Raw genomic sequence first — 27933 nt, forward strand, 5'->3', positions numbered from 1 at the left:
TTTTTTTTTGTTTTGCCACCATAACTTTTTATCATTTAAGATGACATGTATATAATTTAATGTTGTCTTCTTAGGAATATGAATGAAATATAATGCCACATCTTATGAAAGGTTAGATTGTTTTTTTCTAAAACAGTGACTAAATTAAAAATCTCGGTAACTGATAAATAAAAAATAAAACATAAAAATTATGTTTGTGTTTCTCTTTTGAGAAATTAGAACGCACACCAAAGAACTTATGTGTTATTAACCATATACCAATTTATACTATTTACGAACTGTATATAATCCATATTTTCTCTGCTACTCCTATAGTCATACATACTCATACCAATGAATTCCCATTGAACATCAAGGCAAATCTTAATTGAGATATGATAAGATTTTACTTAGTGCAAATCTTTTTTGTTAGACGAAAGCTTATACCTCTAAAATCTAAATATTTCCAATTCAAAATATTCATATTTTTTCTTCTTTCATCTACTTTCTTTTAGCTTAGTCTCCAGTTTCCACACGAATAACTCTAAAAATTAATCTGGAAAATTAAAACTAGAGAACGACTACAAGCGTCAGCGCCACCTTATTCAATCTCTGTTTTGTTTGTTTCTTCTTATTTATATTAACTTAAAAATCTTTCTAGTCACCGAAAGGTTTCATTTTTTCAATGTTGTTTCTTGTGCGAATGTAAATATTGAATCTTTAACTATTTTTTGTTCTGTTTTCTCTATCGCTATGGTGCTCTCAAGAAAAAAGTGAGATAGCTCTGACACTTCTGTTTATAGTTGTAATAAAGAAGAAAACTTTATTTATTTCTCAGCTTTAGTAGTGGATTGTATGATGTTATTCCTAAACACGATTTTGATTCTTTTTCCGAGTTAGTCTGAAGCAAAGGTTTTTTATTCATCTTCTTAACTATCGCCTGGTCTCACCATGGACAATGGATGGCCATGAGTTTTATGTTAAACAAATGATCAATTGATGAAGAGATTAAGCATTACGATAGAGAGAAAATTGTGATGAAGAGTAAATAGGTTAAGTTTGAAGTTGAGATCTATGTAGTAAAAACAAACATTGAGATGCGCATATCAACGCGTTGAACAAATATTTTGAAAACCACAAGCTGAGATACGACACTTTAATGGCAGAAAAAATGGAGTATGTGCCCAAAGTAGACAAGCTAAAATCACAGATGAATACCAGAGACATCCAAAATAAGCAAATGGAAGAGCTTATTTGTTAGCTGTGTAAATATTATATTAAATGTCTAACAATCTAACATTACCATCAAATATGTTTTCTAATATTCCAAACTCGGGTTAAGCAGTGTGATAGCAAGTCCACTCTGTAGTACAAAGTGCGTTCCTTCCGGGACCGACCGGATCAGTCGATAGGGTTTATCAAAAAAAAAAAATGTTTTTTAATCTCAAGTAACTCATCTTTTATTTATCTATACTATTATATTAGCTATCTAACAATTTGACATAACCAACGAATACATATATCTAAATTTTACTAGCATCTACGTTTCATGTCATAGCTATGATCTTAACTTCTTATGGTATTGAAGAATGTGATAAATAATTCTAACAAGGTTTATGCTCGTGTAATTTATTTATTAACCATGTATTGAGGAAAGTAACCGCTAACAATATATTTAGCAGCCTATTACTCTTGTTAACTCGTCGGTAACATACTTGCACGTCCAAAAATATAGAATCACCTTCGCTAGGGTTTAGCTTAGAGTTAATGGGATTATTGTCAAGCGTTTGATGTTCTTGGGTTGATGAATTCTCATTTAGGATTTAAGGTTTAGTATGAATCCTTTGAGGACTTGAGTTGAGGATTTAGAATTTTGCATTTAGGGTTTAGAGTTCATGTGTATAGTTTCAAGCGTTCATGTGCTTGAGTTGACGGTTTATCATTTAGGATTTAAGGTATAGTGTCAATCCGGTGGAAGTTTGGGTTGGGGGTTTACAATTCTGGCTTTAGAGATTACAGTTTATGGATTTATTGTCAAGCGTTTATGTGCTTGGGTTGATGGTTTACCATTTATGGTTTATGGGTATAGTATCAATTGTTCATGTCCTAAGGTTGATGGTTTACCATTTATGGTTTACGGGTGTAGTATCAATTGTTCATGTCCTAAGGGTGATGGTTCACCATTTATGGTTTAGAGTTTAGTATAAATCTGGTGATGTTAGCAAGTTTGACAAACAACCCCACGGTTTAGTGTTAAGATAATCGTTAACAAAATAATTGTCCGGCTAACCATTATTCATAGCAAATTGATGAATTACTTGGACATAGAAAACCGAATCACCTATATTTTCTTTTTGGTAGGAACCGAATCACCTATATATTATATACACAAGTACATATAATGGTAACCGCTAATAATGTATTTAGCAGACCTATCACTCTTGTTAGCTAGTCAGTAACATATTTGTGTGCGTTCTAATTTTTATTTACACATTTTTGTGTAAGTAGAAAACACAAATCTTTAAACTTGATTCGTTTTGGACATTTACCGCTTGAGTCAGAAATTGTGTGGCGGATAAGTTATCTGAATACGACAGTGTTCAAGTTTAGTTTACCGATTGAAATCAATAATATCTTTTAATATCTAAACAATATCTACACATAATCTATGTAAAATCTAAATTAATATTTTTGCTGCCTACAAACCCTACGTACCTATAATCTGGGAAGTCCACTAGACAAGTGGTGAGAATAGTTCAGTCATCAACCATATACCAAATTCTACAACTATTTGGATTTCTCACTGCTCTTGGCAAAATCTTATTTTGGATTTCTTTCATTGTTTTGGACCCAATTTATTTTTCTGTTTTTTTTTAGTACAATAAAAATTATTTATTTTATGATAAACAATTTTTGATATATAAATAATTTGATCTTAATTTTTTTTTAGAACATAAAAATAACTTATTATACTGATTTTTTAATTAATATTTATGTATTAATAAATATCTGTTGTAATATGGAAGGAAATCAGCTCTGTCATCAGCGCATGGTACTAAATATTTACTGTCTTAACCCAAAGATTTTCTCGCCAGAACTGGAGAGATTTTGTCTATCCAGTAAACACGGTGTGACACACGTGCCGCAATATTATTTGTTATTATCCATAAACACACAACAGATTAAGATTTTTTTAATTTCTAGAAGTCCATCTAACCGTCCATTTACAATTAAAACCAGCAAATAGGGTAAAATGGTGAGCGTCGCAGTAAAGACCAGAGAGGGGTAAGTAAGCAAAGCAATCTCATTTTATTTCTTGTGTGTTATATTTAAAGAAGATAGAAGGAAAACAAAAGACAGTGTTAGATGTCTTCTTATTTGCTAGGTTGATTCTTGTGTTGTGGAAGCGATAAAACCTTTTGAGTTTAAACTGCAGATCTTGTGGTTAGTGAGTCTTGTTTCTGCTGATTGGTCTTCTTCATCTTTAGTTTGTTTGAGTTGGTTGCTAGAAATCAGATAGATGTTTCACCTTTTTGTGTGCATTTAATCAAATTGAGGGTGTCTTGAACTTTTGATAATGTTTGTTGTGATTCTTTTGGTTGTTTAATTCTGGAAGTGTGTTTTAATGTGTGAGTCATATCTCTTTGTAAGGTTGGTGTTGATGGAAGAAGTGAAAGGACAAAGTGGAAATGGAACCACAGAAGCAGATTTTGTGTTGCAATGGGGGGAGAGAAAAAGAGTTAGATGCATGAAAGTCAAGAAAGATCAGAGCCTCACGTCAAGTGATGGTTTGTCTAAGCGTAAACTCATCATGTCCCCAGCTGGAGGCTCCCCTTCTCGACATCTTAACCGTCCAAACAAGTAAAAGCTGTTCTCTCTTGGAGTACTTTATTTTTTTATTTATTTAATGTTTTGTCTCTGTGGTGATAGGATCATAGATTCTCCAGGTAATGTGAGGAGATCGCTTGTGGCATCACTTGTGGCATCACCTGAGAAGGAAGATAGATACTACACAACGAGGGGTTCTGTGGGTACAGATGAGAGTGGAAAAGTAGCTGTGAAGGAAACCAATAAGGATGAGTGGCCAAAGCTGTTTATAACTTTGTCAAATAAAGAGAAGGAAGAAGATTTCTTGGCTATGAAAGGGTGCAAGCTTCCTCAAAGACCCAAGAAACGAGCCAAATTGGTTCAGAAGGCATTGTTTGTGAGAGTCCCTTTTGTTGTGTTCTTCATAATCTCTTCCGTGGTAATGCAAACAGATCTCATATGGGTAATGTAATGTCTAACGCAGCAGGGGAGTCCAGGTACTTGGTTGTCAGATATGTGCAAAGAAAGGTATGAAGTAAGAGAGAAGAAGACTCCAAAGAAGGTATACCATTGTCTGTTTTTTTTTTTCCTTTCTTGTCTCTTTCCACAATAAACTAACACTTTAGTTTCGATGCATTTGATAATTTCATGTTTTCTTTTTTTTGTGTGAAGCGGCCAGGTGGATTGAAGGCAATGGGAAGCATGGAAAGCGATTCAGAGTGAAGAGCGATAGACTTGAGAAATGTTCAAGAATTTGGTGAATGGAATAGAAAATGGATTTGTTTTATTTTTTCATTACATTTTGAGATGCTTATCTGTCATTATACATGTCTAAAACTAATCTATAGCTTTCCTGATAAAAAATCTCTTTTCTTACCTCTTTTAACTGTTCAAAATTTTGTTGATTCTGCGATTAGACAATTCATGTAAACATAGCTACATGGATGAGAAGAGATTCTTCAACCTCTATTTAGAAATGGACGAGGGGATCAATAAAGACTGAGATTATATTAGAAATGGAAACTAAATCTGCACACAGATTAGTGTATGAATATTACAACACACCAACCAAAACTGCAGGCTACTACCACAACCAATTACCAACCGCTTTACCTAACAAAGTGCCCAAGTCTTTTTTAAGAAATAGTCGATCTACATTTGATTAATCTGTACTCGTCACAATACCTACAAATGTACATTTGATGCAATGCTAGTGAGCCATGCCTGCAAAGTGCTTTCTCCAGTGATATGTATTCCTCTGAGCTGCTAGCTTTGCGCAGATCAGGAAAACAACCAACCAACCAACACATTTCATCCCAAGAACTCCCAAGATTCTTCACCAGATATAATGGCCAGCTACCAGATCAGATGCGATTAACGAGAGCCGAGTTTGAATGATTTGACCAGGATGAAGCAATCCTTGCAGAGCAGCAGTCTCTATGTAATCTACCGTCTCTAATGTTCACCTGATAGCTCGGGTAAACAAGTCTTTAACATTGAGAAATGAGCCGGTCTGGTTCCTCAAAACAACTGCAAGCGCTAAGGGGAGAGAGAGAGAGAGTGCCATCTATCTGCCTATAAGGGAACTCTATAAAGCTTCAAGTACAATGGAGGCTTTTGTAAAGACTGAAAGAACAAAAGGTGCTTCCTCCCCTGGGTGTATAGTGGTCGGAACAATAGTATAGCCCTTAGGATCAGGATCAAGAACCATTTCGCATGATATCTCCCGGGAATTCACATAGTCTGTTCCACCAACAGATTCATGAAGAAATATGTTGTACGCTGCACGATGTCCACGAGTTTTAAGAATCCTCATTCCAATATAGAACAGCTGCGAATCATGGCTGGATTGGTAGTTACGAAACCCAGGAGTTGTTCTTGAGAAACCTACGCCCTGTTAAGTAATCATTTTATCAGAGAGGTTAGGAATTACATAAGAATGAAGAACAAAAGGTTCCGATCAAAAAATATCAAGTACCTGAGTTAAAGTGATGAAAACATGAATAGGCAAAGATGCATCAGAACCAGTAGCCCTCAGCCGGAATTGTGGATTTTGATGCCATGAGCTATAATCTTGGCAGCCACCGGCACTGTAATTTCGCCACTGGCCATGGACTGAATGGCGCATCTCACGAGGGTATACTCGGCAAACATATATTGATCTGAAATGAATCTGGAAATCTTGCCAAGACATCCAGAATATACCTTCGTTTGACTGTTGAACAGAAATGCACATGATCAGTACGCAACATACTTTAATGAAAGGAACTAGAAGAATGATAGAAATTACCTGTGGAACATGTTTCAGCTTGTGCTTCATCCTATCACTCCACTCTGGGGATGAGTCTGACCAGGGACCATTCCACTCAACTTCATTGGCCCATGGATTTCGAATCTGAACAAGTCTGTGCCCATCGACCTCTCTCACCTGAAGACAAAAGACAATTTTCTTGAACGAGTTCCCCTATAATCAGCATAGCACAAACACAACCAAAGCAAGATGGCATACCTGTAAGACGGAGTAAGCATGCCCTTGCACAATGCCGCTGGAAGATACATGAACATCAGATCCTGATGGACTTCCAGCACCAAGTAAAAAACCTTCTTGCTTAAAGCGTAACAATTGAGACCATAATCTGCCACTTGCAAGATCAATTTGTGCTTGAGCACTCCTCAAGTCAATCTCTTCACCAGCACCTCCAGTTAGGTCAACAAGAGCGTCTTGAACCAGTCCCCCCTCCAGTGCCTCATAAGAACCATGTAGCTTGGCGTATGCTTTCTCTACTATGGAGACCCAGAGTTCATTGTGTTTTTTGCTAGTGGCAAAGGCTGGTTTGCCAGGTGATTCACATGGAATCCAGTCATCGATAACAACAGGAACCCACTCACCCTGCAAGTTGAAAGCAATTTAACTTGAATGGCTGTATGGATATCATATAGGAAGCTACAAGAAATGATCATCACGAGACCAAGGCAGCATGATAACAACCTGAATGCAAAAACGAACAGTGTAGATTCCTTCCTCGTTGTATTCAGGAGTAATGATCACTTCAGATATTTGTGAGACTTCAGTAAGAACTGCAACAGCGCTTAAAAACCAACAATCGCCCAAACGCCCCTATAGAACAAGTTAAACCAATCATACGGATAAATCTCTGGGTTCATTCTGAATCAAATTTGACTGGAAGAACTTGGTCAAGAATAATAGTTTGTGCATCAGAAAGATGTATATGACATATTAAAAATGTTTCAAGTGATCAAACCTGACAAACATCTGATGGATTTGCAGCCCCAGAGAACAGGCAGGGATGGGAATCACTACCGTTCTCTTTCACAATGGAATCAGGTCTCATCCATTCAGAAACAACCTGACAAGTTCAAAAAGGTTAGAGTGACGTTCAAGTTGTTGATTTTTAGTCTACCATGAGTCCAAAAATAATTACATAGAGAGGAAATGATCAACCAATAACAAAAGAAGAAAAAAAAATTCACAATTCCTACCTGCAATTTTGAAGGGGGGTTCTGTGTATCCACGAATAAAGAGCGATCATTTGGAGGAAACTCCTGGTCAGTAAATTGCTTATCGCCACGTGCAGAGAGAGCTTCTTTGACAGCCAACTCAACTGAACGCATTCTTTGATTTATTTCTTCTTGTGTCTCCATCCTGGATTTCCTGTGTCTTCTAGAAAACGAATCGGCACTGAATAGAAAGTCCCGACCTGATCTTCTTTTCCTCCCACTGGAAAATTGTCCATCCCAGTCTACATCATCCCTATCATAGAGATCCACATCGGCAGGATCACTATCCCAACCATCAACCTGGTAAAATAGGGAAGAACACAAGGGAGAATCAGTATGAGCTTAAACATTGCCCATGCCAACATTCAACAAAAGGAAACATACTCTGGGTGGTGAAGCCGTCCATTGCCAGTTGTCATCATTCAAATCAATCATGTCTAGGTCAGCCATGCCAATGGCTGCATGCAAAGAAGCGGCCTCATCTTCAGTTAAACATTTTCCCCAAAGGAAAACATCCATTATATGCATCTTTGACTCAGCTCCATCACTATCTGATCTGCCGAATGCATCGACATCTATAGGTGGCTTAACACCCAACCAAACTTCAGCGCCTTGTTCCCAAATGGCACTACCAGTAGTTAAAGGTAACCCAGTCTGGTAGCCATCAAACCCACCATCTAAGTAACAAGTAGCCTCCCCCGCATCAGCGTCAACAGTGATAGTCACTGTATGCCACCTGAGATGGAAACCACAGATAAATAAAATTGACTGAAGAACATGAGAAATATGTATCACAAAAGTCATGTAACAAAATTGGACAGTATGGAGACTGAGAGTAAAAAAGACAAACCTTCCATCAGTTATGCTAGTTGCACCAATATACCACTCTCTGCCAACGGTTGACTGCCTCTCACCTTTAGTGATCAACCTAAGCCCAACTAGGCCAGCTTCAATTCCTTGCTCAGAACCAGCAACCAGAACCTCCCAACACACTTTCTTTTGATATTCAGTGCCAAAAAGGCATACAGGTCCGGAATCGGGTTGGATCAATGCTGTAATGGAAAAGCTAATCTTCTGACTCTGGCAGACACTTGCGTCCATTTGGCCGCAATGTTTACCACTTATCATTGGTTCGTCATCAAGAACACAAACAGCACCAGCAATTCCAGTCTGGTAATAACTTGTATTAGCTAACTCTCCAGTAATCAGTATCTTTAGAATGTACACTTGACAGAATACAAATTAAAAAGTTACCAGCTGTGCACGTCGTTCTAATTGAGCTGTGCGTATCCTGTGTGCAATCCCCGATACTCTCTCTCTTGCAAAGGAATCCTCAAGGACAGAATCACCCCCAACAGCACGTATAGCGGCTGCCATAGCTGCTGCTTCTCTGCTGCCAGCATTAGGCATAGATGGAATAAGGGAAGCTTCAATTTCCTTCCATTTGCGCTCTTCCTTCTCCAAAAGAGCTTTCCTTCTTTCTTTACCTCTCCCTTCTTCTTCACGTCTCTGCATGAGGATTTCCTCTTCCATCTCTTTCTCTCTCAGATAACTGTGTTTACAAATACAGAACGATAAGTAACAAGTGTAAGGGTTCAGCTTCATTAAACCATATTTCTTAAAAAAGAAACATGTACCTCTCTTGGATAATTTCAAATTGTCTTCTATCTTCTGGCTTCCATTTACTGATTTTTCTGGCACTTAAGTCAGAGAACCCAATGCTATCTAAGAAGAGTTTCAAGCGTACCTCATCCTACAACATTGTGAGAATCTTTTGTTATAAACAAAAAATAAAAGGAGTATATATGGAAAATTAAGAATCAGGGCTCACCTGAACTTTCTCCGCCTTAGCTGTCAAACCTAACAATAGCAATAAATAACCACCAAACTTGTCCCACATGTACACCCATTCTGTATCAATTGCCTCTTCTAGTGCCAAAACCCTTGCATGAGCACACATGTCTCTTCTGTAATCCACATTTGTAGGTGGTTCATGGCGGAATCTTTTTCTGCATTGCATTCTGTAGAAGAAGGATCCAGCAACTCTTTCTTCATTCCTGAGACGATCCCTTAATTTCATGACATCGTCTCTAGGGAGCACTAAGTTCCCTGCTTTATCACGCATTGCAGAGGGGTCCCCAACCAGAAGAGCTGCAGAGCTGGCGGACCTTTGGGGAGCTGAATACGTGCCGGATAAAGCATTTCTCGTCTGTCATTAACAGGTTTCAAAAGGCGTAAGATATTATGCATCCCATAGAGCTCTATTGCATGCGAATGCATTAAGTTAAGACCACCAACAGAACATCAACACTAAATTTTCAAGAGAAAACTAAGAAAGATATCAGAATTTAACGTACTTTAGTGGCAGATCGAGAGATAGCTTGCACAACAGTATCCTTGCTGAGAAAACGTACAGCAACCTCCATCATCTGGACACCATCAGACAGAATTAGCAAAGAGTACACAACATATACATTAATATATATAGATAGATATAATGGAGGAGAATGAATTACCAACTGATATTATTTAAACTAAGGAACAGATAAATCAAACAAGAAGAACACAAACCTCAAGAGTCAAACACGGACGAGAAACAGCAAACCCAAATGCTACTACAAGGGTAATAGCTGATACAGCAGCACCAGCAAACGGAGGATATATTATCAGACTAGCAACAACACCCCACCCTTCAGTTGCCAATGCAATTCCATAAAGGACGAGAAACGCAGCACTGAAGAAATCCCAATACAAAACAATACGAAAGTTCATCAGTTTAATCTTTATTGGTTATTATTTCAGAATCGCAGCAGAGATCATAACAACAACCCAAGTGGCTGAACATACCTGACATTCTTTCCACTATCCGCGTGAGCATCATAGACATACACTGGTAGTACCCTTGGAGAATATACAACTATTGGTGGGGATAGAAGAACCTATGAGGAAAAAAAAGTTAACACATCGTTCGAATAAATGAACATGAGAAGCCACAATTCTGTTGAGCACTTCTGCAGAAGGTTAATGAACTCACAGCTAATGCTCTTCCAGCCAACAGAAACAAGAAGGTAAAATAACCAACAGATGCTCCAGCAAATGCTTTATCTGCGAAATAAACATGTATCAGTAGGGAAGGTCTCACCACTACGAAGAGTTTTAACATAAGAGATGGGAATCCTCACCTTGAAACCGTCCAACAAGGAATGCTGCCAAACCCAAAAGAAGGGCAAGAAAACAGACAAATGATGTCTGTTTCCTGGTCAAATAGAAATTATTTGACGCCCATAGATGGATAACACCAATAGCTACCACTATAAGGAGAAGAACTAAGAGAAAAGACACGCCTATCTGTTATAATTGAAACACAAAAGATGTATCAGATACATAAACTTCAGCCAAAAACATTGAGAATTGTGTGAGTCACTTTACACATACCGTCCATGGTTTGACTACAATAATAACAGCTGATATCGCTCCAAAAAGAAGAAGAAGACCTATAGAAACGAAAACATATACACCTCGAGACAGTATCCAACAATCGTCCTTCCTGCAAAGAACAACAAAAACAATTAAAAAGGCTATTTCAGTGAAACTGAGAGTTAGGTCTAATAGGCAATGAGAAGAAATAGACACGCACCATTTAAGCATCCCACAGCATAGTGAAAGTAGGGCCGGAATGCATGCAAGTGGAAGCAAGGCCGCCAGAAAATCGTTATTTGTGGGCAACTGATCATCTCTAGATTTCACAACCTCCAAATACGATGTTCCACAAAATGCCACAAGAACAACTAGAAAGTAGATAAAAAGGCACGTAAAGATTACTCAGAGAAGAAAAAAAAGAAAGCCCACCCAAATACAGATTAAACAAGCAGAAACACAAATTACCTGAGAATATTACTAGACAGACAGCAGAGGAGTGGGAGAACCTATATGTTGCAAACCATGAGACTATTGGAAGAATGGCAGTAACAACTAGGGAAACTCCAGATGCCATCGCCCAACCAATGTATACAGAAGATGTATATGGTGACGTGTAGTTGTTTTCTGTGGCACTGAATAGTTTGTACTTCAAATCATCCAAAGGTTTAGCAGATATAATTGCACCAAGAGCAATTACAGATCCCACAAACACCACAACACAAATCCAAAGAATAAACCCCTAAAATGGAAATAAACTTTATTTAGAAATATTTATCTTGCAAAGAGAGAAACTAGCAAAAGGAAAATTAGACAGACCTTCATCCTCGGAAATCGTGAATCTCTTGCCTGATCCCCGCATGATAACTGTGGAGCCCAAAATTGATACCCATTATGCATCCATATGGGAACAGCAATAGAAAGGCATGCTGCCATGAGGGGCACAGTCAGAGACATTCCCAATAGTACTGACGATTTACTGCAAAAGTGAAGCAGACACGAATTTTGTAATCAGAACATCAAAATGGGACCATGTGAGAAAAGTTATAAGCAGTTCATTAAATGAAATAATCCCTAGTACCTCAAGAAAGAGAGTGATAATCCAACTAATGTGCTCAGCAGCCAGGCAACAAAGCCATACTGAAAACATAGAAAGAGACGCTATTTAGAGTACATAATGACATAAACATCACATGGTATATCTGCATTGCGCGCAACCAGTACTATGAACATGCCAAACTAACGAGACAAGCCATACCTTGCGAGATTTTGATGTCAGTGCCATTTCTTCAACTTGAAGCGACCGAAGAAAAGCCATTACTGAACAGACAACAGGTGACAAGAGGAGCACCGAGAAACCAAATTCGAACTACAATTAGGTAACAAGTGAGTTAGCAAAGATACAAATAACCTTCATAAATGTAACAAGCACCAACTTGAGAAAGAGTGGAACTCACCTGCTGATGACTGGAATTTATAATTGTTATGGTCTTCGGACGAAAAATGGCTACAATGATTGTTTCAAGAATAAAAACAAGACTGAAGAGGCCCCATGCTCTTTCTGGTGTGCCCGCTACATGGTGCAGAACAAGTCTGGACAGCTTAAGCCACTTCTCGAGCCCCCGGAGCCTCAACTCTTCAGATAGAGAAATCTGATGTGGAAGAGTATTGTCAACACTGTTTGAGTCAATGATTGCAATATCAGTGTTGTCCCGGTGATCTCTATCTGCATCCAAACTACTCCTCTGAAGTAATGCCAATATGCTTGGATCCAACTTTTTCTCCTTCAACATTACAGCAAAGTCAGGGTCCAGCCCCTTGTTTTGCAACAGATTAGTCAGTTCAAGATCACCTTCTTTTGCTTTCTTTTTAAGCATCGAGGCTATCCTAGGATCGTTTAACTGATCCTGAAACGCAAGAGCCAGATTCAAATCCAAAATCTGCTCGTTTGCAGAATTGGATGTGCTAGATTCATAACCTTGGCTGTCAATACCACTGCTTGAACAAACGACCAGAGTGTTATTCGGATCAGAAACTTTATCCAGTGAATAAGACGTTCCTGCTTCAGGCTCTTGGATCACAGAACGACATGAGCTACTGCGTATACCTAAGCTTGGTCTTCCACTTTCTACGCTTTTGTCGCTATTGATACACTCCTGAGAGCTGCCTGTACGAGATAGAGTGTCGGCCATACACGATTCTGTGGTACGATTAGCCTCGTTAGTACAACCAGCTTGGCCTGCATCGATATTACTACTTCTTTTAATACTTGAGCCACAACCATCTGAAGAACCTGAAGAACTACTCTGCTCTTTTCTTCGAAATCCTTCTCTCAAGCGGATCACTGTACTCTGTAAGGCATCTCTTCTTGCAGCTGACGGGTCTGTTATCGACAGATGACGGGAAACTGCAGCTCCTGATAGAACCGACGCTACAAAAATGTAACTAATACAATGCCCTAGGTACCTGTAACAACAGAAAACATAATCAATTACATGCCTTCTAGGGAACAAAATTTAATCTTCAAAATAAGTAATAATTATTTTTAGCTCAGAAACAAACCAGTAGTGTATGCCAAAGCATATTAGGAAAATTCGAGAAGTGCCAGCAACAAAAAGTGCTAGAACGCGATTTTGAAGAAGCTTAAACCCATACAAGCATGCCCCAATATTCCAGTCTACATAAAAAAAAAAAATATTAAGCATCAGCATGAGTTAGAAATAATCCAACAGCAAGCTTTCTCCTCCAAATATATACAACAAAATTTCTCTATGTACCAAGAACAATAACTGCAGCTGAGGTAATGCCTCCAAGCCAACGTGATTCCCTAGCTGTGAGACCATAGAGGACCGAGTAGGCAAGGAGAACAATGAGTGATCCAAGGTACAGGAGGCCAAGATGTGAAGCCCTGCAAATATTTCAAGAAGAAAAGGAAATGTTTAAATTATATACAAGGGGGAAAACAGGTAAGAAACGAACTGCACCAGATTAAGAAAAAAGAAAAAAAGAACTTACCTGCTGGTTTGCCGGGGATATAATTCATTGGGGTCAGGTGGTTCTGGCAAACAAGCCACAGGGCCTATCTCTATACAATCTGAATAAGCAAATTTGTATGCCCTTCTTACATACTCGTCCACATCTAACCCGTTTCCTGTGGTGATGGAAAAGATTGGATAATTCAACAACTTATGACGAAATGAGGAGACTGAATAAGATGATTATACCAAAGTTGCATGTCATAACTGAGAAGCCATGTAAGGATTGCGAAAGCTTTTACCATTAAAGACCATGCGGCAGATAAAGAGCATGTTAATTGCCAACGCGATAGCCGAGACACCGAAAAAGAAACCAGAAGGAGAATACTGCTGAGATGCATGCGCACCAGCCGTAACATAGACAGCACAAAGTTCATACGCACAGAGTAAGGCAACGCCAAGAAGGAGAAGTAAAGCGACAGCTCCTGTTTAGCCAAAGGGAGAAAGTTCAAAACTTTCATTCACTATAAGTACTAGCTAAAGCAGCCTAGGAAGAGTTCAAAAAAGACTGCAAACTTACTTGAACTTTGCCACTTTGTCCTCCACCAAAGCATGATGGAGTAGAAAGCCAGTAAAAGCGCTGTTCCAGCCATTATAATCGCAAGTCCAATGATATGTCGATCCAATATAACAATCAGCCAGCAACCCCAAGCAATCAAGATTGCAATAGGGGACACCACCACAATCCAAGCAACAAGAGATAGAAAACCACATAGCGCATCGAGCTGAGGACCTTGCAATACTTTCGGCCATTTTCTAGCAAAGATCCAGCTGCCAATATCAGAAAACATTTGACTCAACTCCGGTTCTAGCTCAATACTAGATAGAAAAGGTAACTCTATGGAGTATCTATCAACAAAAACACCTAAATTAAAATGGATTTGTTACCTATAAAGCCGCCATGGACGCCAGTTAACAGACCAGAGAATCCAAAACGAACCGGAACCGAAAAAAGTGAAGAGGGCACCCGAAATAACACAAGCCAGTAAGACTCCTCGCTCATCCCCTTCCATGGCTTCTTCTCCCACACCTACAAGGGCAAGCATGCAACTCTGATATCAAAATTCCATCAAAGGGTAACTCAAAATCGAAGCTTAAAGGGGGGGGAATCCATACCTATTAGATACTGTGGAGTGGCATGACGGTGAAATCGAAGCAGAAAGGTCGAAACTTTACAGCTCCCTCAAGCAAAAGGAGACATCTTTGGTACGGATTAGGGCTTCTCTTGCTCCAAAATCAAAGCTGTAAAGCAAGAAACTAAGACTAGGGTTCTTCTCACTGTTGCAGCACAAAGTCAGTTACTTTTTTTTTTGAATAAATCTCAGAGAATTTTTCTCAGGGGAAATGGATGGCGAGCGAGAAGGTAAGATTAAAACCCTACCCCTTCCTTCCAATGTATGTGTGTGTTTGTGTGTGTGTGTGAACCGTAAAAAAGCTACTACCTTTATCTCTCTCTCTCTCTCTCTCTCTCTCTCTCTCTCTCTCTCTCTCTCTTTCTTTCTACTCAAAAACGAGTCTTGTGTAGTGAGAGAAAGTGCCTGTGGAAAAATAAAACAATTAATATAATAAATTAATTGAAAAGGTATGGCTCTGTCCGAACAAACGCTAGACGCGCGTGTAAAATGGGGAACCAATGAACTATCGCGTGCCGGATACGCACTGAGTTTTAATTGGTCAGTGAGAATGGAATGATTTTCAGCATTTTTTTAGCGATATTTATTATTGAGATTTATAAAACGGAAAACCAAACGTAGTTCTTTAATTGTTGACAAAAAAAAAGTTCTTTAATTTACCGATCCATTAAATATCTATAATTATTTTAGGAAATTTTTTACAAAATTTAGACAGACAATACCGGATGCACAAAACCAACAGGTTTGTTTTCATGTAAAAAAAGTATTGTGATTTTTTATGTTCAAATGATAAAATAGTACCTAACCTATCATTTCATATGACACAATTACTTAAATAATTAGTTAATTACAGCTAAATCTATTGAGGTTATACGCTCAAAGCTCATAACCAGGAAAAGGATGTGGAATACCAATGTCTCTGTCACAAGATTTAAAACATTCATCTGTATAGTATATTCTAAAATTAGAATTTTAAATAATTTTGTCTTCATATTTTCATTAAATCCCATATTTAAGCCGATTAAGTCAAAGATTGTCTACTGAACCCAGAAGACCATATTGATTTTCAACTGCAGTCCATTATCACTTTGTAGACCCATCTCTCTCCAAATGTGAAATCAAATTTAACAACAAAAAGCAAATGAGAGAACAAAAATAAAATAATATTTTTATTATAAAAATTTCTTATTGTCAAAAAGGTAATTAGGGAGTAGGTTACGAATATTAATTCACTCATTCAGGCAAATGTTAAATTTAACTTTCCAATTGAGAAACTTGTTGATATAAGAGCACTAAGAGAACATGTTCTAACATTTGTTCTTTTTTTTTGGTGGGCTTCTAACATTGTTCTAAATGTGTCATCATCTCAGTGGTATAATTTCTAAAAAGAAAATTAAAAATAAATAACTAATCAAATACTCCCTCCGTTTCATATTAAGTGTCGTTGTAGAGATTTTTTTTCGTTGCAAAATAAGTGTCGTTTTCGAATTTCAATGCAGAATTTATTAATTTTATTCTGTATTTTATTTTTCTATTGGTCGAGATACATGGGTAATAATGTCTTTGTATGGAAAATATGCAAAATTTAATGATTTCTTAATCCGTGTGCACAACTCTAAAATGACATTTATTCAGAAACAGAGGAAGTATTATATTTGAGAGCATGTGTGAGGGCAATACCATTGCTGATACTCTAAATGAGAAAGAAAGATAGCTCGGTTAAACAAATCACAGTACAAAATAGACAAAGTAAAATTCACTAAAGACAAAAGTTTCTAAACTTTCAAAGAAACTTGGGCCACACCTTCCTCTTTCCCATCTACTTACATGGAGAAGATGAAACAAACAAAACTAACTATTACATTACTTTTACCATCCCTAAAACTACCTAAGAAGGTGAGATGAGTTAATGTGTGTAGAAACAAACACAGTGTATTCACAAGACTAGAGAACCCCCATAGACGAGGTAGTGCATTATTGGTGCCTAGTTTATATATGGACACTTCTCATTTTTACCGGGACCTCCATATATAGTAGAAGTAATGACCCCAATCATCATTGTTTTCGGGTTGAACATTGTAACAGTTAGACAGTTCGGTGAATGTTCCGAATCTTTTTGGTGCCTTAAGGTTATTTGAGGAATCAACCACCTAAATGTACTTCTGAGGTAACTTGATTTGCTAAAGCTTTTTTTCGGAATCTACCACGGCCCATTTGTGTTGAAGTGTGGTGGCCATCTGATTGTGAGTTCACTGCTTCTCCTCCCCATTCAATCATCATGCACGTTTTGTTAAGTAGGATAAGATCTAGAAAAGATGGCCAATATCCTTAAACCAAGCCGTTTCCAAACTGCACCCACCAATGTCCCTCTTTTGGATCCTGTGACAAAGTATAACACTTAACAAACCATTTCAACATGGACAAGACTTAGGTTCACCCCTTATGGTGAACCTTTAAATTCACCACTTTCTTTAATACTAATCAAAGTGCCATGTAGATAATTAAATAAAAAATATTAAATTATTAAAAAATAGTTTAAAAGAGAAATAATGTCAATTTTAATGATGCTAACTAAACCCCAATCCCTAAATCATAAATTCTAAATCCAAATATATACACTAAACTCAAATTTTATACTCTAAATCCAAACCATATACCCTAAACTCAAATTCTAAACTTTAGACCCAAACCATAAATCTTAAATTCAAACCTTATACCCTAAATCCATCATATATCATATGCCCTAAACCCAAATCCTATACCATAAACCCAAATTCTATACTCTAAACCCAAATCCTATACCCTAAACTCAAACCGCATACCTTAAACTTAAATTCTATACCTTAAACCCAAACCCTAAATTTAAGGATTTGGATTTACGGTTTACGATTTGGGTTTAGAGTATAAGATTTGGGTTTAGGGTATATGGTTTGGGTTTATGATATATGGTATATGATGGGTTTAGGGTATAACGTTTGGATTTAGGGTTTAGAATTTGGGTTTGGAAATATGATTTGGGTTTAGGGTATAAGATTTGGGTTTAGGGTATAGGTTTTGGTTTAGATTTTAAAATTCAAGGTTTAGGGTTTAGTTAACGGCATTAAAATTGATGTTATTTCTTTTTTAAATTAATTTAACATTTTTAATTTAATTATCTACGTGGCATTTTGATTGGTTTTAAGTGGAGTGGTGAATTTAAAGGTTCACCATAGGGGGTGAACCTAAGTCTTGTCCTTTCAACATCACCATAGGCTCACATGTAGAAAAATAACAAGAAGCAATATACCAAACACGGAAAGAATACACACAAATCCTCACATTTTCCTAGATGTTTATTACCAAAAAAATTACAAGGGCTTAATTACCTGCCAGCCAGGTTCGATACTGTTAAAATTCTCGTCCGAATGTGACAAGCTGAACTCCTTCTGCTGTTGTATCTTTGGCTCCCACACATTTTATAGTTGCCTTAGCTCCATAATACGTATTACCTTCCACATAAGCTATCGCATGCTGCAATTCGAGACACCAAAACATTTTTAAAAAACATATATATACACGTATGTCTATATAGTGCACGCACATGGTGCATTGACGTCATGCATTCATGCTTTGAGATTACACTGGTTTCATATGTAAGCAAATAGTTTGTGGTAGCTGAAGATATACCTTTCTATACTTGAATTAAGACTGATACATCCACACACTTATCCTAACTGACGAGATCTTGGTTGGTGTTATGAAAATATAAAGGTAATCAATGGGGAGGATTAACCAAGAGGTGTTGATTAATTAATGTTTAATTTTAGAGTTAACTTTTAAGCCCCAGGCCCCCAGCTGATATCGTGTTTATCCATTATTCATTTACCTCACCAAATCCTTGCATCTACAAAAGTGAACAATAATGATTTAAGTGGTTGTTGGGAGATTTTTTTTTATAGGATATGATGAAAGGAGTTCAAAGGAGTAGCAATGGCATTATGAAGAATGATCAAAGACACTTTGATTAATGCATGCACAAGAGAGGAGGTGGAACCACAAGCTTTTCTTAACATTTTTTTCTTCTCTTCTTTTCTTATACCAATCCATTATTGTCTTCATAATGCAAACTTTAAACACTTTTAAGATTTAGATTCTCCTATATTTAAATTTTATTTATAAGTAGTTGAGAAAACAGTTTACGAAAAATGGAAACATTTGAAATGATGGGGAAAATTGTTACAAACTGTCATGATTTGTGCTTTTAATTCCAAACAGAGATTCCACGTGTAATTGGAAGGCCATATGTATAATATCGTGTGTGCATTTCTACATGTAAAAGAGACGGTAGAGTAGCGATTTATGTTTGACATGATGGGGTATGATCATGTGAATGGATGTAAGCGTTTGTCTCGAGGGAAAGACTATTGAGACATGTGACTTTTTCCTTGTTGTTTTTTCTTCTTACTTTTTTTTTTCCTGGTGAATCACAGACACTAATGAAAGATATGAAACTTTTGAATCCTAAATTGACGTGTTGCTATCATAATTGACACAAAAAATGTCAAGCATGTGTTCTTCTTTTTGTTTTACACTAAAAGTCATGCACTGTGTGATAGATTCTCCTAGATGTAAATTTTCAAACAATGTTACAAACTAACATGTTGGGCCAAAAGTCTAAGCACAATCAGTTGACCCAGTCCGCCCCATATGGAAAGGAAGATCATGGCATTGCCTTCAGAAAACAGCAACTGGATACATTGTGGTCTATACTAGGGAGAGATTGATTCTCCGCGTTTTGTAACCAGTATGAAACTGTGAAATGATTTTTAAAACAATGTCGCTCTAGAATCTAAAATAACCAGTATGAAACTAAACAATTCTATTTCTCTGTAGATGAACAACCAATACATCACATGTGTCAAGAACTCATTAGTTCATGCTGGCATATCAATCCAAAAAGCAAAACAAGAGGAATCGTCCTCGAAACCCTCACATGATCCCGTCTATCAAGAGTTCAAGACTTGTGTTTCTGAGAATCTTTCTGAGAAACCTCTGCTACTGCCGGTTCCATGACCACAATCTCAGTGTCCAAAACGATCAGCTTTGTGGTTTTATTAGGAAATGAAGAATCAATACTAGATGTTAGAAAAGCAAACCATTATTGAAACATCTAAAACGAAATCAATCTACCATGCATTCAAGACTTTATGTTCTTAATTAGGAAATGAAGAATCAACAGTAGTGATAAAAAAGAAAAGCAAACCATTTTTGAAACATCTAACACGACATTAATCTATTAGAAAGAACACAACCAAATGCTCAAAGAAGAAGAACATCAAATTGAAACTGGAAACTTTATTGACTTTGTATGATCTGTCTTTTATATTCTGAACATCCAAGAAGCGTAATCATATACAACAACAAAAAAAAAGATTATAACTTTTCTCAATAAACAGAGAGGCATCATCATCATCATCACCTAATCAATCAGCTTAGAAAAGTCAATCATAATGGGAGTACGGACTGTAATAGTCATCAAACGAAGAAGAAGAAGATCGATCATCATCATCATCATCATCAGAATCATAAACACGATGATTCTGATAGAGATTATGCTCAAAAGCAAGTCGATCTTCATCATCAGCATCATCAGACAAAGAAGAAGAAGAAGAAGAGGAGTGAGATTCGTTGTGGTAGGTGTAGGAGTAGAAGGAATCATCAGGAGGGAGACACATAAAAGTCCATAAACAGAGAACCAAACGACTCAACTGATACATCGGGTAGCAAACCGCCATGTCCACAAGCTGCCGCGTGTTGATCCTCTGCGACGACGGTATCCTCCACATCAGCTGCCATGTCTCCGTTGAGACGTCGGCGATCGCCACAACCGCCGCGCTGTTGAACACCATTACCACCAAAAGACTCTCTCTTTCTCTCTTTTTGGTTTAGTCGTCGATTTGACTTTTCTTGCGTTGGTTTGTACTAAAGAGAGAAAGACTTTTAAATGTTTTTATTACACAACTAAACAGAAAGAGATATGTTTTCTTTATTCAATGTCGACCATAAAGTTGTTATCTTTGTAACTACAATCTATGTCTTCGGGTCGGGTTCACGGGTTCGGATCGATATTTTTTAGATTTTTTCTTTTTGATAAAAATGTTCTTTAGATTTTTGATATTTGGATCTAATTACATATTCAAAAATCTCTTTATTTTATATGGATCGGTTCTTTTAGGATCTGTGAGTACATTATCAATTTATATGTAGTAGGTGGTTCGCCCGCACATGCGGGGCTAAAACATTTTATAAAAATTTATTAATATATATATTACTAATTAAAAGAGTATATAATGATAAAATTATTATATTTTCATTTGAAAATTATTACGTATTATAAATTTTTTGAAAATTTATTTGTACACTATATTAACTATAGAATAAATCTTAAAATTATTTAATATCCTCTTTTCAATTATATAAAATTAAGAATTTTACTTGATTAATGTTTAGTTATATGTTTTCTTTTAACTTTTTATTAAAAGTTTTTTTCAGATAACAACAAAATATATATAGAACTTATCTTTTTATTTTAAATATATTTTTTAAATTTTGGATAATTCTTACTATTATTAATTTAATCAATAATCTAATAAAATAAATTAAAATTCGTTTTTAGTTAGTTTATATATTTATTCATTAAGGGTATAAACGTTATTAACTACTCTAACTTTTAACGTGAGAGCTCTACTGCGAAAATCACTTCGCAAATAATATTATAGATTTTTTTGATACGTAATGGATTTCCGTCGGTTTGAATATTTAGGATTTCAAAAAGATTTTAAGTATCTAAGATAGAATCGAACATCCAAAAAGAAAATGAAAATACCTACAAAAAATAAATAAAAGAGATATGTTCTGTTATTTATACTATTATTTTAAAAATAAATTTGCTGATTTATCATGTTTCTCATAATAATATTATAAAAATTTATTGTATACAAAATATAATATTTGATTAATTATTAAATATTTCAAAAACATGAAACTAATTTCTTTAATGGTTTTTAATTGATAAAATTTTATTTATCATTTTTTATAAAATTATAAAACTCGTAAATGCGGGCAAAATACCTATTAACGCGGACAAAAAGCTGTGTGAATTATTTGAAAGTTGGAACATTTTAGTTCTAAAGCCCAAAGTCAAAAGCATTCTGAGAAGAGCTAGATGTGTAGTTCTGTTACTTCGGTTATAAGCCCGGCCCATTACTTGTCTTGATATTCAGCACCAGAGGAGAGACAAAGATAGAGGCAGCAAGTGGTTATATGAAGTGCAAAGAAGATAAGGGCATTTTGTGAGACGTTTTCAGACCCGTAACAATGGCTCTGTCTCATTCCACGATTGTTTCATATAGTAGTTGTCTTCCTATGTGTAGATACTCAAAGCTTCGTCTTCTTAGCTCACATCCTTCTTTGCCACTTCATTTCAATAATAACGTCAAGAGGTTAGAATCTTTTCACCTTCCACCACCAGCTGCAGCAGCTGCTTCGTCCTACTTTCCGATCGACGTTGAGTATCTCCAGCGAGAGTTCTCTGGCCATGGAGCTACTTTTGAGGATATCGGTATATATTTTTCAAACTTTTAATTGTCTGACATTCGAATTAATGTGAAGAAGCTTACAAACTTTGATGTGCTGATTAGGTGAGACATGTGTTGCCAAACTGAAACTAGACAATGGAAGTTCAGCCAATGTGATGCTAACACGTGGCGTGGTGACATCGTACAAGGTCAAGGTCTGGCACGGAGGCAAAGTGGAGCTTCTACACACATGGGTGGACCAAGAACAAGAAGAAGTAGTGATAAGAGGAGGTGTTTCATCTGCATTTAGCTCATCAGACGAAACTAATGAGTGGAGTCTCCATGGGATCACTGGAGATTCAGAGAATTGTGTTCAAGTGGAACTGAGAAGAAGTGACAAGAAGATGAAAGAGATCGAGATGAAACAGATTATAACTCTGAGAGGAGACACACTAAGTATTGAGCTTTGGGTGACAAACAAAGGAGTTTCACCAGTTAATATTAAAGGCTGTTCACTTGTGAGTTATTTGACAGTGAGCACACCAGAAGCTACATATGCAGTTGGGTTGGAAGGTTCAGATTTTGTTGAGAAGACTCCTTTTCTTCCTCGTTTCGGTTTGGTTCAAGGCGAAGAGGAAGAAGAAGATGGTCAGTATGGGTTGAGTGGGGAAGAAGAGAGCAACTATAAACAGTTAAGTGAAGAGATGAGTAGGATTTACACACTTGCTCCAAGTAGCTTCACTATAATTGACAGGGTAAAATAATATACATTTAGTAGACTTTCAAAATTTTGTTTTGTGGATTTAGTTAAGTAAAATGATGTTGAACTTTTGTCAGGGAAGAAGGAACTCAGTGGTAGTGGGAAGAGAAGGGTTTGAAGAAGTGTATATGTACAGCCCTGGTTCCAAACTTGAGAGTTACACAAAATCTGCTTATGTCTGTATTGGACCATCTTCATTGCTAAAACCAATCTCTTTGGATCCTGGTTGTGTTTGGAGAGGTGTGTTGCATCTTCACAATCCTAATTCTTGAGGGTTTTCATGAGCTGACTTTATTATAAAAAAGTCTGTAAGAGTACAAAAAAAATTTTACAGACTTTCTTACCGAGAAAAGTGAAAATTAAATTGAACTCAACAAAATATTTGGTTGTATTTGTAGACATGTAATAATTCTTGGCAAAATTGGACACAACAAATGAAAATATAAGCCTACAGCTAACGCCTGAGCCAACTCAATAGGCCACAGGAGAAACAGAATCCAACTTAGCTTTATCTCATGATATTTCTTAAAACAACATGTTGGGATAAAAGTTTACACCTGAAAAGCTAGAGGCAATTCTACAGAAAAGCATTCAATTCGTAAACAAAAAAAAGCAACCTTTATACTAGTACTGTTGGTTGCTCAAAAAAAAAAAATACTAGTACTGTTGATCCGGTTGGTCAGGGGCCACTGAGTTTGGTTGGTTCTTAGGTCATAATAACAAACATACCCTCAAATAAATAAAACTAACAGAGAAAAATAAAAGAGAGGGGAATATTAACAACACATACGAGTACGACTACGAGGCTACGACTTTTGATCTATTCTCTCTGTCTCTCAAATCAGAAAAAGAAAAGTATCTGCCTTTTTTTACAAAATCTCTGCTTCTTTTTTCAATCGCTTAAAAGGGAAATTTTTATTCTCTTTCAGTTTATAGCATTTACCACCATTGCTTTGACTCTTTTGTCAGTTTCCTCTATAAATCTGTGTGCATATTTATGCTTCTTCGATTCTCTTAAAAGAGCCGACCTTTAATTTTTACACTTCTCAAAGTTGGTAGCTTTATTATTCCATTCTGGGCAATGGGCTAAACTTGGAGAAAGATAGGTTTAAGAAGTTTGTTTCTCCATTTTGATGATCAATTGTTTCAGAGACCTAATTCATGCTTTCATGACTGTTTTGCTTTGTAAGTTCCCTTTTTTATCATTCTGTTTCTCTGTTTTTTTTTTGTAAACGATTCTGTTTCTCTGTTTCTTTGTTAAAAAAAAAATATGTTTCTCTGTAAGCACTTGTCTGACATATAAGCGGCAAGTTGGGGAATAACCACCTCACAAGTCTTTGAAAATACTCTTTTGTTTCAGCCACTAGTGACGATGATGATAATCATGCAGATGGTCATGGGAATGATTCTACAGAAGAAGATGATGATGTAGTGGATGCAAAGGAAGACGAAATTCAAACTGGTGGTGATACTCTGACTCTGACTCTGACAAGTAGTCTCAGAAAGGTGGATTCGAGTTCAAAGAAGAAGAAGAAGAAGGTACAATGGGTGGATGTGATGGGGATAAAGGACCTTGCTGAGATTCGTGAATTCGAACCCTGGTATGCTCTCTCTTCCAACTGGATTAATTATTTTTGTTTGAGATTCTCATATTTATTTAAGGACTAGTCAGAATTTGGTCATAGCGCTTCTTTGTAATGGAATCATATTCTTCACTCTTTTGGTTGGTTTCTGCTATACATCATGAACAATGGTTTTTTCTTAACTAGTTCAAAGCACTACGTTTCTTTTTTTTATTTTTTATTTTTGTGGAGAATTTAATGGATTTTGTATTATCTCTTTTTTTCATTGCAGTGAAGATGATGATATTGACCAGCGGAAGAACTGTGTGTGTGTTATCCTATGATCTGTTCATTTTAGTTTTACCGGAAGATCCAAGACCAGCATTTGAATCTCATATACATAGAGAGGTACACAGAGAGATGATCTGCATTTGTGTTCTTCTTCTTCTAGAGATGCTAATTAGTATACATCTTTAACTGTATTTGTTTCTTCAACCATTCAATGAAAGTCCTTCCTCATTTAAAATTTATCGAAAACTTAGCGTTCACTATGATGTCCCTCAGTATCTACTTATGCAAGTTAGTTCATATGAGTTGGGGTCAAATGTCTACATGACAACTTTAAATGGTTTGTAACTTTAGCAGCTTGTTGTCCTTTGACACAGACAGCTCTTCTTTTTTTTACATTTTGTAAATTATAATAGTAATACTTTTATGTGTATAGTTGTTGGCATAACAAAGAAAGAGATTACCAGAGCTGAGAAAAATGCTGGTTTCATTAAGCAGTAGATTGAGGGAGATTCAGTTGAGTACCTCTTGAAACCTTCTTTAAAAGTATTGTTTTGTGTTGCTACACCAAAAAGTAATGTATTTTGGCTCTTCTGAACTGTGTAAGTAGATGTAATACTATTTGAGAAAGAAAGAACAGAAAGCTCAACGGGAGAAGGATTGCAATTTCTTAATATTAACTTGTATCTCTAATTGATGGAGTAGGAATGATAAAAATATGAGAAAGCATTACAGAGGTTTGAGTCCGTGTTAGGTTCTAAACCAACACCAGATGAAGCATCAGTTGCAAGTTACAATGTTGATTGTTGGTTGCTACTCAAAGCTTAATCAGGTAAATAATCTTTCTTCAGATACTGCATTTTGACTTACAAAGTTATATAAGAATTGTGTTGGCATCTCTATTATTCAGATTCATCTATTTCATTACTTTTTATTTAAATTTTCCATTTTGATCATTCATAGTGTCAAATTAGTGCAACGGCCAAAATACTCATATCTCAGAAATATCATAGTTGTGTATATTATAGAAGAACTAATTGTTCCCACACGTCTAATTATGTTTTTCAGCACATACTGATAAGATGATTAAGCTAGAAAAGCAAATATTAATAAGCCAAATATATTGAGATGCTACAAGTTGTTGGAGTAATCATATATATCGAGATGCTACAAGTTACAGTAATTCTAATCTTTTTTACTTTTAATTTTATGTGGTTATATTTTCTAATTATAATGCATGTTTTACTTTGGTTTGTTAATATACTATAATATATAATTATTCATTTTTCGTCACAGAGTAATTCTGGAGGGCCTATGATGAATATGAATGGCGAAGTAATTGCAACTGTGAGGTTGTAAGTAGAAACACATACTTGAACACAACCATTGAAAGGATTGAATTTTTCATTCATTTCGACATTGTATGCAAGTGCTTAACATTTGAAAAGTATTTTAATATTATTTATTATGTTTAAGAGCAAGATGTTTATTGACAATTTCTTTTAGTTATTGGTTTTATGTTTCCACTTGAATTGCTTTTAAGTTATGGATGCATGATGATTTTAATTTTATAATATTATGTTAATGTTTCCTTTTGTTATTTCTATTACCAGTATTTAGAAAATACGTTTTGCATATTTTTATAAATATGACGTATAATTTTGTTTTAACTTCAGTTGATATGAATGTTTATGCCACAATCGTCTCTTATTGAGGGCCGATCCATCTTGGTTAAATCACATCCGCTTTCTTCAAGTCATTCACTTTAAACGACACCTCAGTACCAAAAAATCAATTATAATGAAGCCAAAATTAAAGATAGGTTGTTAACCATTAATCTGGTCGAGGTTAAGCATCAATTCATACATGTGCAGCACTGACATAATGAACTTGGAGAATAGACCCTGCCTTAAGATCCTTGTTGTACCATTTGACTTGTGTTTCACGCTAAGGTCTCAAACTCTTCAATCGGCCAATGGAAATGATTGTCATGTTTCAATCTAGGGGAAAGTTTACTTTCCCTGAACACCAGACCAACCCTTCGCAATATCTGTCTGTCCCATATATATGAAGCTAAGGAAACAAAAAAAAGGAGCAAAACCAGCTGTGTAGTTGCATGTTGAAGGATCTTGTGCTTCTCCAAGAAGTAAGTTTTAGATTCCGTCTGTTGGTCCAAGAGTCCTTCTTGGCTTTAGATATGAATCTTGTTCAAATCTTATTTAAAGTAGAATTTTCAAGTTTCGAATCTCAACTTTAAATAAGATTTGAACAAGATTCGATTCAATTCATTTTCTTTAAGTAGTAGATCTCTACTGATTTCTTTGAAATCTTTCGAGATTAAGCTGAAGTCTTGTTCTTACCCGTCATCACGGTGGTTGCAATCGAAAAATGAAGAGTAGATATAGCGGAAACAAAAGAAAAACACAAAAAGTTGTAGAAATTAATTGGATGACAGCTATAAAAATTTGCAAAAAAGGAGAGGATGAAGACAAATTATAATTGTGTCATCCATTAAAGGAAAAATAACAAAAAAATATTCTAGCTTAGCTATTTCAGTGTCCATCAAACTTTCATAACTTATTAGTATAATGTTTATGAACCATTTGATATATACATATTTATCTGAAAACTGAAGAAATATTCAAACTAATCTTTTGATTAATTTCTGGTTAACTGATTTGACGCTAAAACCAAATCATATGCAAATGTTTACACCCGGAGAAATTCCAATCAAGGTTTTTTTTTTTATCTAAGTGACTCTAAACCAAAGAAAACCGAAATATTTGGCAATTCAGTTAGGAAATTTAATTAAATTCATAACTTTAAAAAAAAAATTAGTTTTTTGGTTCGATTTGAAAATCGGTTAATTTAGTTTTC

At 36.0% G+C, this 27933-nt stretch overlaps 5 protein-coding genes across 11 annotated transcripts; 3 read left to right on the forward strand and 2 right to left on the reverse strand.

The window, feature by feature from the left end:
• Positions 1–3177: 3177 nt before the first annotated feature.
• Positions 3178–4665, forward strand: LOC108862403 (uncharacterized). Of its 3 annotated transcripts, none has more exons than XM_056989134.1 (5): positions 3178–3264; positions 3631–3840; positions 3910–4183; positions 4274–4348; positions 4459–4665. In XM_056989134.1, the coding sequence occupies exons 1-5, from the start codon at positions 3233–3235 to the stop codon at positions 4507–4509; spliced, it is 642 nt and encodes a 213-aa protein (XP_056845114.1). In that variant the 5' UTR covers positions 3178–3232; the 3' UTR covers positions 4510–4665. The 3 variants fall into 3 exon arrangements, with proteins under 3 accessions (XP_056845114.1, XP_018492021.1, XP_018492030.1); XM_018636519.2 differs by having other exon boundaries at positions 3179–3264; positions 4271–4348; XM_018636528.2 differs by lacking the exon at positions 3178–3264 and adding an exon at positions 3282–3423 and having other exon boundaries at positions 4271–4348.
• Positions 4666–4775: 110 nt separating this feature from the next.
• Positions 4776–15232, reverse strand: LOC108862394 (calpain-type cysteine protease DEK1). Its single transcript, XM_018636507.2, has 31 exons — positions 14874–15232; positions 14646–14787; positions 14278–14528; positions 14000–14182; positions 13738–13873; positions 13500–13630; positions 13285–13399; positions 12180–13188; positions 11981–12091; positions 11804–11862; positions 11542–11701; positions 11191–11464; positions 10943–11093; positions 10741–10852; positions 10488–10653; positions 10340–10410; positions 10153–10244; positions 9877–10039; positions 9663–9734; positions 9137–9514; positions 8943–9058; positions 8560–8857; positions 8156–8475; positions 7690–8041; positions 7288–7605; positions 7050–7154; positions 6776–6904; positions 6296–6676; positions 6077–6214; positions 5765–6001; positions 4776–5680 (listed from the first exon to the last, which is right to left on the reverse strand). The coding sequence occupies exons 2-31, from the start codon at positions 14768–14770 to the stop codon at positions 5375–5377; spliced, it is 6459 nt and encodes a 2152-aa protein (XP_018492009.1). The 5' UTR covers positions 14771–14787; positions 14874–15232; the 3' UTR covers positions 4776–5374.
• Positions 15233–20204: 4972 nt separating this feature from the next.
• LOC108852267 (uncharacterized) lies at positions 20205–20891 on the reverse strand. The gene has a single exon (XM_018625777.2). The coding sequence runs from the start codon at positions 20776–20778 to the stop codon at positions 20371–20373; it is 408 nt and encodes a 135-aa protein (XP_018481279.1). The 5' UTR covers positions 20779–20891; the 3' UTR covers positions 20205–20370.
• Positions 20892–22169: 1278 nt separating this feature from the next.
• LOC108841600 (protein NDH-DEPENDENT CYCLIC ELECTRON FLOW 5) lies at positions 22170–23585 on the forward strand. Of its 2 annotated transcripts, none has more exons than XM_018614359.2 (3): positions 22170–22490; positions 22570–23201; positions 23289–23539. In XM_018614359.2, the coding sequence occupies exons 1-3, from the start codon at positions 22247–22249 to the stop codon at positions 23322–23324; spliced, it is 912 nt and encodes a 303-aa protein (XP_018469861.1). In that variant the 5' UTR covers positions 22170–22246; the 3' UTR covers positions 23325–23539. The 2 variants fall into 2 exon arrangements, with proteins under 2 accessions (XP_018469861.1, XP_018469854.1); XM_018614352.2 differs by having other exon boundaries at positions 22171–22490; positions 23284–23585.
• Positions 23586–23961: 376 nt separating this feature from the next.
• On the forward strand, positions 23962–26557 carry LOC108841617 (uncharacterized). 4 transcript variants are annotated; one of them, XR_008935921.1, is made up of 6 exons: positions 23962–24391; positions 24567–24807; positions 25061–25176; positions 25493–25572; positions 25762–25888; positions 26353–26553. XR_008935921.1 is itself a non-coding variant. In XM_018614370.2 (3 exons), exons 1-3 carry the CDS (start codon positions 24340–24342, stop codon positions 25110–25112), a joined length of 345 nt encoding a protein of 114 aa, XP_018469872.1. In that variant the 5' UTR covers positions 23963–24339; the 3' UTR covers positions 25113–25483. The 4 variants fall into 4 exon arrangements, 2 of the variants coding, with proteins under 2 accessions (XP_018469872.1, XP_018469880.1); XR_008935920.1 differs by having other exon boundaries at positions 25493–25888; positions 26353–26557; XM_018614370.2 differs by lacking the exons at positions 25493–25572; positions 25762–25888; positions 26353–26553 and having other exon boundaries at positions 23963–24391; positions 25061–25483.
• Positions 26558–27933: the final 1376 nt, after the last annotated feature.

The sequence above is a fragment of the Raphanus sativus genome, chromosome 1 (assembly GCF_000801105.2).
Source record: "Raphanus sativus cultivar WK10039 chromosome 1, ASM80110v3, whole genome shotgun sequence".
NCBI classification, from domain to species: Eukaryota; Viridiplantae; Streptophyta; class Magnoliopsida; order Brassicales; family Brassicaceae; genus Raphanus; species Raphanus sativus.

Bases quoted from the DNA above. Each gene is read 5' to 3' on its own strand.
- LOC108852267 (XM_018625777.2), bottom strand. From the start codon at position 20,778: ATGGTGTTCAACAGCGCGGCGGTTGTGGCGATCGCCGACGTCTCAACG.
- LOC108841600 (XM_018614352.2), top strand. From the start codon at position 22,247: ATGGCTCTGTCTCATTCCACGATTGTTTCATATAGTAGTTGTCTTCCT. The intron at 22,491-22,569 runs GTATATATTTTT...TGTGCTGATTAG, and splicing joins AGCTACTTTTGAGGATATCG to GTGAGACATGTGTTGCCAAA. The intron at 23,202-23,283 runs GTAAAATAATAT...AACTTTTGTCAG, and splicing joins GCTTCACTATAATTGACAGG to GGAAGAAGGAACTCAGTGGT.
- LOC108862403 (XM_018636519.2), top strand. From the start codon at position 3,233: ATGGTGAGCGTCGCAGTAAAGACCAGAGAGGG. The intron at 3,265-3,630 runs GTAAGTAAGCAA...TCTCTTTGTAAG, and splicing joins GCAGTAAAGACCAGAGAGGG to GTTGGTGTTGATGGAAGAAG. The intron at 4,349-4,458 runs GTATACCATTGT...TTTTGTGTGAAG, and splicing joins AGAAGAAGACTCCAAAGAAG to CGGCCAGGTGGATTGAAGGC.
- LOC108862394 (XM_018636507.2), bottom strand. From the start codon at position 14,770: ATGGAAGGGGATGAGCGAGGAGTCTTACTGGCTTGTGTTATTTCGGGT. The intron at 11,863-11,980 runs GTATGGCTTGTC...CTATGTTTTCAG, and splicing joins TGACATCAAAATCTCGCAAG to TATGGCTTTGTTGCCTGGCT. The intron at 6,215-6,295 runs GTATGCCATCTT...TTTTGTCTTCAG, and splicing joins ATGCTTACTCCGTCTTACAG to GTGAGAGAGGTCGATGGGCA.
- LOC108841617 (XM_018614370.2), top strand. From the start codon at position 24,340: ATGATCAATTGTTTCAGAGACCTAATTCATGCTTTCATGACTGTTTTG. The intron at 24,392-24,566 runs GTAAGTTCCCTT...CTTTTGTTTCAG, and splicing joins TTTCATGACTGTTTTGCTTT to CCACTAGTGACGATGATGAT. The intron at 24,808-25,060 runs GTATGCTCTCTC...TTTTCATTGCAG, and splicing joins ATTCGTGAATTCGAACCCTG to TGAAGATGATGATATTGACC.